This window comes from Anoplophora glabripennis, unplaced genomic scaffold (assembly GCF_000390285.2).
Source record: "Anoplophora glabripennis isolate ALB-LARVAE unplaced genomic scaffold, Agla_2.0 scaffold44, whole genome shotgun sequence".
Classification (NCBI taxonomy): domain Eukaryota; kingdom Metazoa; phylum Arthropoda; class Insecta; order Coleoptera; family Cerambycidae; genus Anoplophora; species Anoplophora glabripennis.
In genome coordinates, this window is record NW_019416229.1 from 1,207,192 (window position 1) to 1,222,081 (window position 14,890).

The 14,890-nt window shown below is 32.9% G+C and overlaps 1 protein-coding gene across 1 annotated transcript; it reads right to left on the minus strand.

The window, feature by feature from the left end:
• Positions 1-2: 2 nt before the first annotated feature.
• Positions 3-14,484, minus strand: LOC108917699 (facilitated trehalose transporter Tret1-like). The gene is made up of 2 exons (XM_018724436.2): positions 14,348-14,484; positions 3-1,503 (listed from the first exon to the last, which is right to left on the minus strand). Exons 1-2 carry the CDS (start codon positions 14,415-14,417, stop codon positions 116-118), a joined length of 1,458 nt encoding a protein of 485 aa, XP_018579952.1. The 5' UTR covers positions 14,418-14,484; the 3' UTR covers positions 3-115.
• Between the last annotated feature and the right edge of the window lie 406 nt (positions 14,485-14,890).

Genomic DNA, 14,890 nt, shown 5'->3' on the forward strand with positions numbered 1-14,890 from the left:
ATTATTTATTACAAAATTAAATACCTATATACAAGTAGAAAACAATAAAAAAGAGTACTCTACGAATACTCTTATTTTGTAGTATATTAACATAATCTAAATTTAACAAGTGCATCTAGGGAACAAATCCTTCATTCCTGTACACTTCCTTTGGCTCTTTGGCTTCTGGTGTTGTTTCTTGCTCCGAGCTGGTGCCCTTCAAAATGAATTGGATTTCCTCCAACGTTTTACCCTTCGTTTCTGGTATGTATAATATCGTGAATATCGCCGTGCAGAAGCAGGAGAAAGCGAAAATATAAAACGGCACCTGGATGCCAAAGGAATTCTTCAGTTCAATGTATAACTCCAAGGTTATAACAGCAAATCCTACGTAAAAGGCATCAGACAAAGTCATGCCAATAGCTTTCGTCTTGGCCGGGAATAATTCAGCGGTGAGGACGATAGGCACCAAACCAATCCCGAATTTGAAGAAAGCCGCGTAGAGCATAACCATTGCTAGAGGTATCCAACTGTATGGAAGTACATCGGCACCAGCATCCTTCATTGTGAAATATATAGCTATAACTAAGAGGCAAATGCCAGCCATTATTCCCGAAGTGCATAACAAGCCTTTACGTCCAAAATTGTCGATGGCTAAAGATGCAGACATGGCAGAACAGAACATTACTGCCGAGAATATAATGGCTCCAGTAGACGCAGCTACGTAGAATGAACCTGCTTCTGCTAGGATCGAGTGCAGGTTCATCAACATCACACTGATGCTGCTCATGTGTTGTGAGGCATTGAGCACAACCATTATAATCAAAGCCTTCCTGCTGCTCTTGATCAGGAACAAATCCTGGAACTTGCTATGTTTTCCTTCATTCTTCTGTCGGTCCACGGCTGTAGCAATGTCATTAAACTCATTTTCCACATCCTCAGATCGTCTCAGTCGTTGCAGAGCTGCCTTAGCTTTCTCAGGCTTGTTCTTGTAAAGCAAATAGTAGGGCGAATCAGGTTGGAAAGGAAATATCGCGAGCCCTATGCAGTTGATGAAGACCCCCAATGCGCATGGTACCCAGATCGGCACGAAAGGTGCGACGCAGTACAACAGCAGGATCCCCGTCAACATCATGACGTACACCAACCCCGACAAGAACCCTCTTATCTTCTGATCGGCCATTTCCGCTATGTACATCGGCGCAGCTACGAAGGCCATGTCGCCGGCCATGCCAGCGAAGAACCTGGCCGCGAAGATGTACTCCACGCTGGGAGCCAAGGCGATGACTATCCAAGCTATGAGGGTGGTGGTGGCGGAGGTAATCAGCGATTTCTTACGGCCTATCTTGTCCACCAGGTACATGGTAACGGGCAGACCGAAACACGCGCCTATCATGAGGATGGTCTCCAGCCATTCTGCTTGGTGCGGCGTGACTTCGATAGGGCTGTCCTCGCTGAGGAGGATGGGAACTGTCGGGGCGGTCCAGCCATATTGCATGCCATCTGAGATAGCTGACAGAGTCCCTAAAAAAAAAGAAAAAAAATTAAAAATACATTCTATTAAATATATCAGAAAGGTAAGTCAGTTTATCACAAAAATTGTTTTTCTTCATTTATTTCGGTATTTTGTTTAGGCAACGGCATTAGTAACTGCTCAGGATAAATTTTCATAGAAGAAATATATGTACTAAGGTTTTTAATAAAATTTGTACATTGTACACATTTATACATTTGTATACATTATAAATACGGTATACATGTCAATTATTCTTCTATGGTCTAACTCGCCAGTAATTATTATTATACAAAGAAAAAAATAGGAGCTGCCTCTTCGTGTTCTAGGGATTACTACTAATTTATGCTATATTTTTAAATGTTCCAAAGATCTCCATAGCGTATTGAAGTTATGGAAAACAGCATACCATTGCTGTAAGCAATTATGGCAACTTCCATATTATTTTGAGTATTGAAAAAACATTCTTTTTTGTGTTAGTGTACATTGTCACTTGTAGATCGCTATTTTTCACCAACAACTGTAATTAATTAAAATAAAGGTGCGAAATACTGGAAATTTTAGAGGTTTTAGTAATATCTTTACCAGATAGTTTATACCTCAAACAATAAAAAAAACGAATTGAATTATTTTGAAATATACTACATCAATTGTCACTAATATCAATCTATACTGTATTAAGTTGCTAATAACTGTCACCTCCCTTTAAATCAATATTAATAAAGTATTTATAAAATTATATACAATTAACTGACTTGTAATGTATAATCCTGTAAAAACTTTACTGACAAACTGCATTAACTGTCAACAAAAAATTTAAGAAAATCTCTGGAAACAACAGATGTAGCTATATTCTAAAATGTAGAAGCTTCTACCGAAAAAAGCACTGCAACTTACCATAGAATAAACAAATACGTTTGATTCGAACTAGATAGTTCGAACTAAATGGTTTGAACTTTCAATTTTGAAAATGTCTTTTTGTTATAACTTTAAAACGACATATGCGATTTTCCTCAAATTTGGTTCTTTATAGGGCAAAAAGTCCTATATCAAAACTGTGATAAATATCATCCTTATGCATAGAACTTGATATTTTTGAGATAGAATATTTCAGATTTCCGTGTTAAAGGACGAGAACTTTTGCAACAAAAAAAATAGGCTAGGTAATTTTATTTACTACAAAATAGGTAGTATTGATGACTCGACTACTTTGATGTCTTTTTTTCGTAATTTGTATTTTAATAATTGTGATTGGATTTTACAAAAACGTAAATAAAAATAAATAAAATATATAGCCACTAAAATTATTTGTTTGTTGTAATCCACGGATTTAGGGTATAGGAAATTATCCAATGGCTTTAAGTCTGGAGAAGTGATGGACAATTTATAGGGACGTCATGACCTCTACCTATACATTTATTTGGGTATTTTTAATTTACATGGCTTCGAACGTTTAATGAAAAATATGGTGGAACACCTCGTACCATCGTGTATAAACCACGTATCTTTCTGAAGTTGCACAGGTGAATCATCTACTATGTCTGGCAACACATTTTTTATATCTTGCAAATAAATTTCTCCCACCAGCCTTTGTGGAAAAATGACGGGACCAATAATACAATTACCAATTATCCCAGTTCACACATTAATTTTAAAATCGTATGGAAAATGATGAATCTTGATTGCATGCTGATTTTCAACAGAATAAACATATTTACTATGGAAATTAGTTGCCCATCTTCTCATGAAAGACCCCTTCATTGGTTAATAAAATATTGATGATTGTTGATCTTATGGTATGCATATAGCTACTTTTCTTTAAGTACTCATTAACAACATCTTTGGAAACTCTATTTCCCTACCTATTCGTGTGGTGCTTGTTCCGGATCTCCTCCAACACGTTCTTAAATTTGTTTGTCAAGTAGAGTTTATACAAAACTATTCCTTCTATAATCATCAGTTTTAAAAGCAAAGCGACCAATTTGCCGAAGACGTTTCTCAACAGACAACAACAAACCTTTTAGACTATACCCTGATGCATGAGAAATAAAGAAAATTTAAATTTACCAAATTATTACAGTACTATTTTAAAAAAGGTTTGAACCTGATTAAGATAGAGGTGTCTAATTTGACAATAATTCTATGAATGAAATTATATAAACCAACAATTAAATATTTGTGTAAAAACAAGTACCTACATTGAACACACGGAAAATATCGACTTATTTTGAACCAAAGGACGTGTGGTAAATAGATACATCTCAGGGTAGATTCTTTGAATCCTCTATTTTTTTGTCATCCTTTTGTTGATTTATAGTAATTTTGAGAAAATGCTGCAAACGTCTTTTATGCAACATTGCTTTGTTTACCATAAGCTACTGAGACATAATCCTTTAAATTTTGTACAACTGCTTTCAAAATGCTGACATTTGAATAAATTGCAAAAAAATACTTTTAATAGATATAGCCATAAATGAAGATGAAGATGAAGTTAATTAGATTAAATTGGCACTTAGCTGTCCGTAGCTGAAATTGAGATAGAAAGATAAATTAGTAAAAAAGTATACCTTTTTTTATAATAAATAAAGTGGCATTAAAAAATGTATTCTTAGCGACCGAAGTTTTAAATTACAATAAACTTATATTCATTTTTGATTATTCCCAAAGCCCTTCTACATCAAGTTTCTTTGAAAAAGTTACCTTTAAGGAATTAAATCAAAAAATTATTTGAAGGTCTTAATTTATTAAGAAAGCAGAATTTATTCAAGGAAAATACCTTTGAAGTATGACCCATTTGTTCCTGAAATAATAATATATGGAAATAAATTTCAAATTTGCACTGCCTATCAGTTTACTTCAAGTAAATTAGTTAAATTACAAGGATGTATTAGTTCACTGGCAGTGAATAATCTATAATAAATAATTCACATATTTATATATCATTATTTATTAACGCATCAATAATTATAAAAAATGAATATTCAGCATTTCGTCTATTATTCAAAATTACTCACACGGAAAAATTACTCACATGGAAAAAATAGAAACGACTTTTGCATGTTCCAGTATAATTGAGATAAATACACATGGCAGCTCTGCAGTTTCTGCTTTGGTGGTAAAATATTTAAAAAATCAGAAACAGTTATTACTTTTGGTATACCTACATGGGGGAATTTACCAATAACCAACGTTCTGTTGATAATAAGAAGTATATAGCGATTTTATTGCAATTTTGCATTTAAATTTCTGTCATAAAGTATGTTATTCCCACTGAAAATCCAAACGTATACAACATTGACGTCGCGGGGTATACCAAGCCGCAATTTAAAAGCAACATTCTATGTATGCGTGTGGACTACTGCCATTTTTGCACAATAAACTGTTTCACCATACAGAACACGCTGAATATGTAAATTTGAACTTGAAGACCAGAAGTTTACGGATTTCCCAAGAGTTAATGTTCTTACAAGAAATTTGAAATTCCCTTGAAGTGGGCTGGGTATATTTATCTTTCTTCCTCCGACTTTCGCATTTGTGTATGGCCTCAGGTAGTCGTTGCCGACTTGATAGTCTTATTTGTTAAAACTTGTACCGGTTTGGGACATAAACAATAATTAGTAGAAAATTAAATTCTGGGAAAGCAGCTACTAAGTGCGATGTAGGTAGAAGCACTTTTAATAACGATTAAGGTGAATGTATACAGGGTGTTTCAGGATTAAGTCGACAAACTTTAAGGAAATATTCGCCATAAAAAAAGATGAAAAAAATCAAGTACAAATTTTTTTCCAGACGCTTCATTTTCGAAACATAGGGCCTTAAAGATTAAAAAAAAAATCGAATTTTTTAAATAACTTCCAAATGAAGGAGGCTATTTAAGCCAAATTTGGCATGACACATCTTCTTATAAGATACCATTTTTCCATAGAAGTAGAAGTCCCGCAAGCAACCAGTAGCGGAGTTTAGGGGGCTCTGACTCATTAAATTATAAAAAAAATAATACGGCCCTACTGAAAATAAAAAATGATGCTGTTTTTAGATAGAACAGTTTGTCATTGACAAAAAGTGTACATTCACTTTTTTCCTAACTCTTATAGTTTCATGGCAAAATTGATTTTGCGGAAGGGTGCTTCTGGATTTTGTCGATAAACTTTAGGAAGACGTTCCTCATAAAACCTAAAAAAATATACTTAGTACCTATTAAAATTGGTTTAGTCTCGAGTATCAGCCTTTTTGTCTCCCCTTCCCTTGGGTTTAACCAATAGTATTAAAATTATTTAGGAGATGCTTCGTTTTCGATATAGGGTGTTTTCTTTAGAAAAAAAAAATGATGTTGATGAAAACAATAGAAATATTTAAGTACCTAACATCTAATGTGACTATGTCGTAATGCGACAACGTAACGACCCTTACAATACTCCTAAATTTTTTCAGGCGGTTTGTAGTCACTTCATTTATTGTGTTATGTACATTTAAATAAAATAAGATGGCAAACAATACATGAACATTTTGATTGATTGACATGATTTGTAAATTGAAACAACCAAAAAAATTACCAATTAATATTATACCTAGACAAAGCGAAAAGTGAATCAAAAATGAAATGATTTAAAAAATATTTTGTTCAAAATGGGCGCCTCCGGACTGTAGACAAGCACGACATCTTCTAATTATGGAAGTAGTGGCTGATCGACACTGAATTGGAGTTAATTCTCGACACGCTTGGACTATTCGCTGTGTTTTTGTTTAACAGCACCCCAAACGAAATAATCCATCGGTGTCAAGTCCAGTGAACGTGCAGGCCACGCTGTAGGTCCTCCACGACCAATCCATCTCCTGGGATAATTAATGTTTAACCACTCCCTAGTACCTCTACCAAAATGGGCAGAACAACCATCTAGTTGAAACCAACTGTTCATTCGAGTATTAAGCGGAACATCTTCTAACAGATCTTGAAAACCATTTTTACGGAACTCGGTAAACTTGTCAGCATTTAACCGATGCGGAAGGAAGCAGGGACCAACTATAGTGGTGTCCAACACACCCAACCATACGTTACATTGGAATTGATGCTGAAAACTACGTTCCCTGACCGCCCGTGGATTCTCGTAGGCCAAATATGGTTGTTCCTTTGGTTTAAAATTCCCGTTCGAGTAAATGTTGCCTATATTTTTATTATATTTTTTTAGGTTTTATGAGGAACGTCTTCCCTGTCGAACCCTTCCGAAAAATCAATTGGGCAATAAATTATAAGAGTTAGGGAAAAAAGTGAATGTACACGTTTTGTCAATAACAAACTCTTCTATCTAAGAACAGCATCATTTTTTATTTTTTCAGTAGGGCCGTATTATTTTTTTTATAATTTAATGAGACTGAGTCCCCATAACTCCGCCACTGATTGCTTGCGGGACTTATACTTCTATGGAAAAATGGTATCTTATAAGATGTGTCATGCCAAATTTGGCTTAAATAGCCTTCTTCATTTAGAAGTTATTTAAAAATTTCGAATTTTTTAAAAATCTTTACCTACGACCACTACTGTAAATACTTAAAAACACACCGTCTGCGATCAATGTAAGATTCCTATTACGGACGGTAAAAAAATCGCACAGTTTTCCTAGCAACCGCCTAGCAACGGTCAACAATACTGTTTGTATTGACCGTTGCTAGGCGGTTGCTAGGAAAACTGTACGATTTTTTTACCAAGCTGCGCGATTTTTTTACCGTACGACGTAATAGGAATCTTGCATTGATCGCAAACGGTGTGTTTTTAAGTATTTAAAGTGGTGGTCGTAGATAAAGTATAGTATGTAATACGTGGTGTAACGCAATTACGCACTCATAGAATTACGCACTCGCCGCTACGCGGCGTCGTGCGTAACTTTTCCATTCGTGCGTTAAATGCTTTTTACAACACTTATTACGTAATATACTATTAACGCCCTATATTTCGAAAATGCAGCGTCTCTAGAAAAAAATTTATACTTGATTTTTGTCTTATTTTTTATAAGGAATATCTCCTTAAAGTTTATCGACTTAATCCTGAAACACCCTGTATACAGAGCGATTTCCACAAATGTCAATTTTGGGTCAAAATCTATATAGATGTGACAATATTTTTTTTGTAAAAATCGAATAAATTTTTTTAAAGGTTACTTTTCTCGTAAAAAAATCAATGTCAGCTTAAGAAAATGGGAAACAATCGGTAATTTCCACTCAATTAATTTTTAAAACTCGGTCTTAATTTCATAGCCTCTGATTGCGGAAATCATTTGTTTACAAACTTACAAAAAATATGGAATAAAATGTTTCCTACTATGATCTACATTGCACGTAGACAAGACAAGGGAATGGGGCGAACAGAACAAAGACATTTGCGGAACAGTTTCTTAGAAGGGCTAATTTTAAAATCTATAAAATTTGTGGCGAATGGAGAGAGTAATTTAAAATAATTTGTTTCCATGGTCGCACAGTAATTGTAAAAAAATTTTGTTTGATCTCTGGGATTAAATGTAATTAAGTTTAACAAAATCTCAACAGGTAAAAAATTATTTCATAAAAAAAACGGGTAACGTAAATTGAGCATTTCTTTGTTAGTACCAATTATTTTCAGGCAGTTGAATAAGCCCAATTAATGAGAGAATCTCTCTCATTAATTGGGCTTATTCAACATTCAGGTTACAGGGATTTAAGGATACTCCTAAAATTTATTATATCCTTTGGAAATATATTGACTCATTTCCATTGTTAAACTAAAAGGGTTATGTTTAATTAAATATTTCTACTAGGAAAGAGAACACATAGTAGAGAACAAAATTCATTGAATATAAGAGCAAATGCCAGCTGCACCTCATTTGCAATGATATAGTTATTTCAAGGATACTCTTTGTTTTTGTACTTTCCTACATTCATTTGGTGAACTTGATAATGAAGTCAGTGATCTGTAACTAAGGAACTGACGACTGATTAATTTTGAATATTTAAATTAACAAAAACGCCGACAATAACGATTTATGGAAGTTTCACGCAAGGTTAGATTTCCAGTTTCAAACTTAAAAAATGTCATCGAATATTTTACGGAAACATCGGATTTGCGACAATTGAATTATTTTTTACAATTCAGTGCTTCCGTAATTGTTTATTTTTACGAAAAATGCCAGTGTAAAATTTATATTTATTTTTTTTCTAAATATAGAACTTTGACAAAACAGATGCTAATTTAAGGAAATATAAAAAAGTGATTTAGATATTGCTAGATTATTAAATATGTCGCGAAAAGGCTATTATTTATTCAAGACATTTTTATATTTTAGCGCGTTAAATGTTTATAGGTATTGTCTTATATCTTGAGAAAAACGTTTTTCTACGCTAATTTTGACAATCGATTGGTGTGATCGCTCGACTGGAACTCATATTTTCGGATAAAAAAATCCATAAACTTCTAAATGAGCAAAAATTCCAGTATCCTTAAATTTCTGTTTCACTGATTCCTAACAATGTTTCTCTTGTTTTTCATTCAGCTAATCGATAGAGGATTTGTAACAATAAGTACAGTTTTATATAAAGGAAATATGTTTTTGTGACATTAGTACGAAGATATTTACAATTCTTCGGCTTGAATGAAATGCAATCTTTAAATTACACACAATTATAAACATTTTAAAATGTGTCTTCTTTGGTTGTTGAGTATTTAGTATTACAAAAATTCCTTTTGTAGCGTCTGTAATTTTATAATGGTTATATCGGAACTAATTTGGCGATAAAACGAGCTTCAAATTCATTATTATTCTTATTCCAATAATTATAATGGTATTTTATGATTAAATAGTTTAATTTTCAGAGGAAAATGTTTGCAACACTTTTATCAGGTGACCCAAAATTCATGCAAGATTTAAAATTTGCGCCATTTCTGCAGTAAAGTGTTGCCAATGAGAAAAAAGACAGCTGATAGTACAGGGTTATGAAAAATGGAGCGCTACAAGAAAGAATAACGCGTTGAGCAATATTTTAAAAATAATGAAGGTTTCGTAGCTACAATTCGCAATTTTGATACAAAATATGTCCGAAATAGTCTTCATCAACTGCTAAGAGATTAATTTGAAAAATTCAGGGGAACAGGATCAACTAGTTAAACACTCTTGCCGTCCTTCAACAAGTCGTTCAACACTAAACATCGAAGCAGTTCGTGAGATTGTTGCTGAGAATCTGGGAACATCAATTCGGCATCTTGGTCGAGATTTGGACATTTTGATAAGCTCTCTACAACGTATTCTCACGAAAAACTTGCATCTTCATGCTTACAAAGTTCAATTGCCTCAAGAACTGAAGCCTACTGACTATGCAGAACGAAGAGAGTTCGTTGGATGGATTATGGAACAAGTGAACGCTGATTTTTCGAACAAAATAATCTTCAGCGATGAAACTCATTTTCATCTTGGTGATGATCTTCATTATCGACAAAATTAACGCATATGCGATTCAGAGAATCCACGAGTGATCATTGAGAAACAAATGTATCCACAACGTGCGGATTTTGGGCTCGAAATTCTTCTTAGAAAATGCAGCTGATCAGGCAACAACAGTTAATGGTGCTATCGCAAATCGCACGATATGGATGTACATGGCATGTGGTTTCAACAAGACAGTATCACATGCCATACAGCCCGAGAAACAATTCACTTACTGCGGGAATCAATTCCTGGTCGTGTAATTTCCCGTTTTGGTGATCAGCGTCGTTGGACTATTCCTTGAGATTTTTTAAGTCTAGGCGTATGCCAACAAGCCCATGATCACCCACGCCTTGAAGGAGGAAGTTAAGGGCTACTTATTTCAACGAAATTCTGCCGCATTTATGCAAAACGGTCATGGAAAATTTCGAAAAAAGAGTGCGTATGTGCCAGCAAAGTCGTGGAGTCCATATACCCGATATGACCTTCCATATGTAACCCTATATTTACTGTATACTTTAGTATTCAAAGTTTACCATTTTTAATGAAAAACCTCTGTTTTTTATCAGATTTACTTCTTGCGTGTATTTTGGGATACCGTTTCCATTAATTTCTTAATAAATTATTTTTATCTTATTTTTTAGCAATGTATGAAAGATTGAGGATAAAAATATTAAGTTTTTAATATTTAATATAGCATCCCTCATTGTCCTTATGCATGATTTTATTTATTAACCTCTACAACATAGCCAATTAAGAGGTTACATGAGCAGTTAGTCTAGAGGAAAAGCAAGACTACCCTTGATTTTATAATGTATTATAATGAATTTAATTATGTAGCGTGATTAGTTAATATTGTTATTTTTAATATTTTGAGAAAGAGGAAAAAGGATAGTTTCGATAGTAAATTGTTTAAGAAATAATAAACATCTTTGGATGCAAAAATTTTTTTTATTCTGATCGCTCATTTAAAATTTAAATTGCACAACATTCCGATTCACACAACTTTTAGCAGCTCGTTTTTTCAAGGTCTAGGTTTTAAGTAAATTGTGATTTAAATATTCTGAATATATATTACAAAAATGATGACTGTGAACGTGTATCACCCACATGTATATAATCTTTACATAATTAAAATACCTACTAAATTCGGCAATATCGGCACGTTCTTTATTTTGAAAGGAAACAATTTTATTTCATTATGTTATCAGTAAAAACTAAAACCATAAAACGTTTGTTTCTACCTGGTGCACAGCATAGTGCACTATTGTTAATTAGACCGTAGTACGTCCTCTACCGACATTACGAAAATGAGAACCTGTCTTGAATTGCTATCAAGATCACGTTTGTTGGAACAAGAATTACAAAACGTTACACGCTCTATCATTGTCATTATGAATATACAAATAGGTTAAAAGTATTTTTATACATTTGCTGCTTCCAAGGCCTAGGTCATAATCGGAGAATTTTGATGAGTTTTTTTATATTTAAAAAGTTTTTAACTATTTGGTCCAATTTGAATTTGTTATTAATTCCTTACTAAAATAGATTCCGATTTGTTTTAAACGACACACCTGTTATTGATAGATTCGTTAATATTGTTTTCTTGTATACTGCAAAACATTATTGACAATTAATGTAAAAACAATGCAAATTGAATTGCTAAATCAATGTTTTCCATTCATTCTTATTACTCATTGCATGGATAAATAATCAATGTTTTTTTAATGTCATGACTTTATCAAGATATTGTCTCTGTTTATCTTTTTTAGTTCCTTTTCAAAGGTGAGCTGTAATGGGCAGACACTGTATGCAGTATGGTCTTTAAATATGTTCAGGTAATAAAGCTATGATTCCGAGTTGATTCTTGGGATGATTTTGAGAGATTAGTTTAAATTAAACAGAGTAGTTTTCCAGATATACAGTGTATCCAAGATAAAGATGGAATAGCATTAGAATCTAAGAAACGGTAAAAGATACGGGGTGGCTCAAATTAGAAAAAAAGTTGTGTTTCTTATACCTAACAATATGCTGTTTAGAAATTTTTAAAATTCCGGGTAGTTTCGGAGATATCCGGAAAATCTCGAAATTTTGCAATCTTCGGTATTTCAACATGTTGTTCATCATTTAGAACTCGGAATAAATAATCATCTCTATAAACTTGATCCATTAACTGAAATACCCATTTATGAAAAGTCATGGTTTCTTTGGAACCACATTGTATATCCAAAAATTTGTATAGCGTGTTTATAGAATTCAAAATTTCTTAGCCGATGACTTCTCTGGATTTTTAATGATTACACTGTATTTAAAATTATATTTACAAGAAAGTATTTCCGTATTTTTTGTATTATATTCAATTTATTAACAGTGTAATAGAAATATTTTATAATTAAACAAATAATATCTGGAAAATTACTCGTTTTCCGGTAAAATAAAAGTGGCATTTTTCTTAGAATACGCCAATGAATTGATCGGACAGATTAAATTTGTAAAATTCTCGGTGTCAAAACTATGGGATTATTAGTGAAATATTTTTATGTATGATATAAATAATCAAAATTCTCGATTAAATTATTAACGCAATAATACATATCGTGTAGCAAAGTTGACGTCGGGTTGAAATTCAAGGAATGTCACACTGACAATCAATTTATTTTGTGACATTATTTCCAGTATCTACGTCACTGGTTAATAACTGACTACATAAATACAGTGAATTTTTACCTCAATTTAGTTGAGTCGCTAGTTTTTTAACTCCTATTAATCTACGTAGAATATCTGTCGAGATATTTGCGTATTTCTGCCTTTTTTTAAAACATTGTGTACTGTAATCTAGAAACAAAAGCATATGTTCATAGAAATGTTTTCTTTGAAATGATCTAAATCGTTTCCTTTATTATCCGAATGTAATTAAAGATTACCTTCTATGTCTATGTATTTATATATTTTTGAAATATTGGAAAGAACCAACTTGTATAAAATAATATACCTATATTTTAGTACCTTGTAATTGAAATGAGGAAGCTAGTATGAATAGGAAGTTGATTGTAAATATTCTGAAATAGAACCATACCCCTTTAATTAAAAGAAAATAAAGTCACTTTAATCTTGAAAACTAAAATTGCCATATGTTTTTAATAAATGCCTCTTTCTGTTTTTCTTTTATTTTTAATAAAAATATGGAAATAGGGAAATAGCTAGTAATCACTAAACACCAACACGTTGTTAAGGGAAAGTTATAACAATGACCTTCTCCCATTCAACGAACTTGTGCAATAATTGAATTTTTTTATGACATATTAAGAAATAACTTAGACAGCACCAAGTACCATGTCAGAGTGTAAGTGACCATAGCGAAAAACTATAGCTTAATCATTCTCGATACCCATTTACTTTGAACGACATTTTTGAAAGCACATTTTTTGAGGAATATGTAATATCAGTCCAGTGTCTGCTACATTTAGCAATAAAATAAGCAACCGCTAGGTCAAGTTGATGGCTTGTTAGTTTAGGATTTCAAGGTTTTATATTTTAAAGAGTATTTAATAATTATAGTATTAATTGTGTTGACTAGTATAATAAATGTGTATTTGCTGAGTACATCGACACCAATTTAGATAATAACTCAATTCAATTTTTTTATAACAGAACTTGTTTCTTCAGACACGGTTTCGTACAATTTTTATATAAATAGATACCTAATAGTAATAAAAAGCTTTATTTAGATAACTAACTCGTCTCTAGACTTCCCTCAGGCAACACATTAATATAAATAATTGTTGAAATTTTCTTTACTCATTTATGAGAATAATTGTACTAAATTAAATAGGGATTAATTTATACAGGATGTTTCAGGAAAATGTAGCTGTAATAATACTCAATTTTTGTTTTTTTCCTAGAAAATCCAGTGGTTAAACTATTTTTGGGCCGAAGTAAAAAGCGTACAAGGATATCATATTAAGATTGACCTAAAATCATCCTTGCAATGTAAAGCCCTATATAACTTATTTAAAAATTGCTGGAAGCAAGCTCTTTAGATTTTCCCAAAAAATATGCCTATTCATTAAAAACAAATACTAATAACAACACCTTGTTGTCTTGCCTGAAAGGGAAATAGGATAGACACAGTTCACGCAAATATTTGTTATTTTTAATACGCTATTACTTGTAGGATAGTTAAACGAATTATGATGTCACTGTTCTGCCTAAGCAACGTCTTGTTTCAATTTTTCGGAGCAGCTATGCAGTTAAATAATGGTGTTCCATCACTTACCCCTTTGACAAGGTATCTCCGAGTTACACAGATAAATAAAGCACACTATCTACACACTATCTAGAAAACTGCACACTATCAAAGCTTTGTTAGATAGGCACAGGCACTGTATTCCTTAAGAAAATCGGTACCCACCTGTCACAGCGGCCAGTATTTGGGGAAACGTCCCTTGGAACTTGTCGGTCACACTGTTAGGGAACAGCATTCTGCAGATGACTGAAACAGTCCGTTTCACGTGCAAGCTTAAAGTTATTGTGGCCGGCTTGACCTTCAGTGTCCTGAAAAAACCTGTCTCGCAAGAATGGGAAGCAGTAGCAGAGTAGGAATTCTTCAAACCGCTGCTTCCACAGACCACAACCGCCTGCGAACAGCTTTGGAGTTGCTTGTGCCAATTAATCGTGTTCCCAAAGTGTAATTATTTGATTACTGCACAATGTTTTCATATGCGTTTATATACACTGTGTCCCAAAATGATGGAACAGAATTAATTTTTTTCCAGTTCAGACTTTAAAAAATAGTTGAAATAGATCAATTAGTAAATAGAAAATGTCAAATTTAAAAAATTGTCTTTTATGTCGTACTGACGACTATTTCAAACAATCATAGTCTCTTCTGTACTTTAAAAACGTACCTACTCTTTATTAATCTTTGTCTACTTACTTTATTTAAAGCCATATC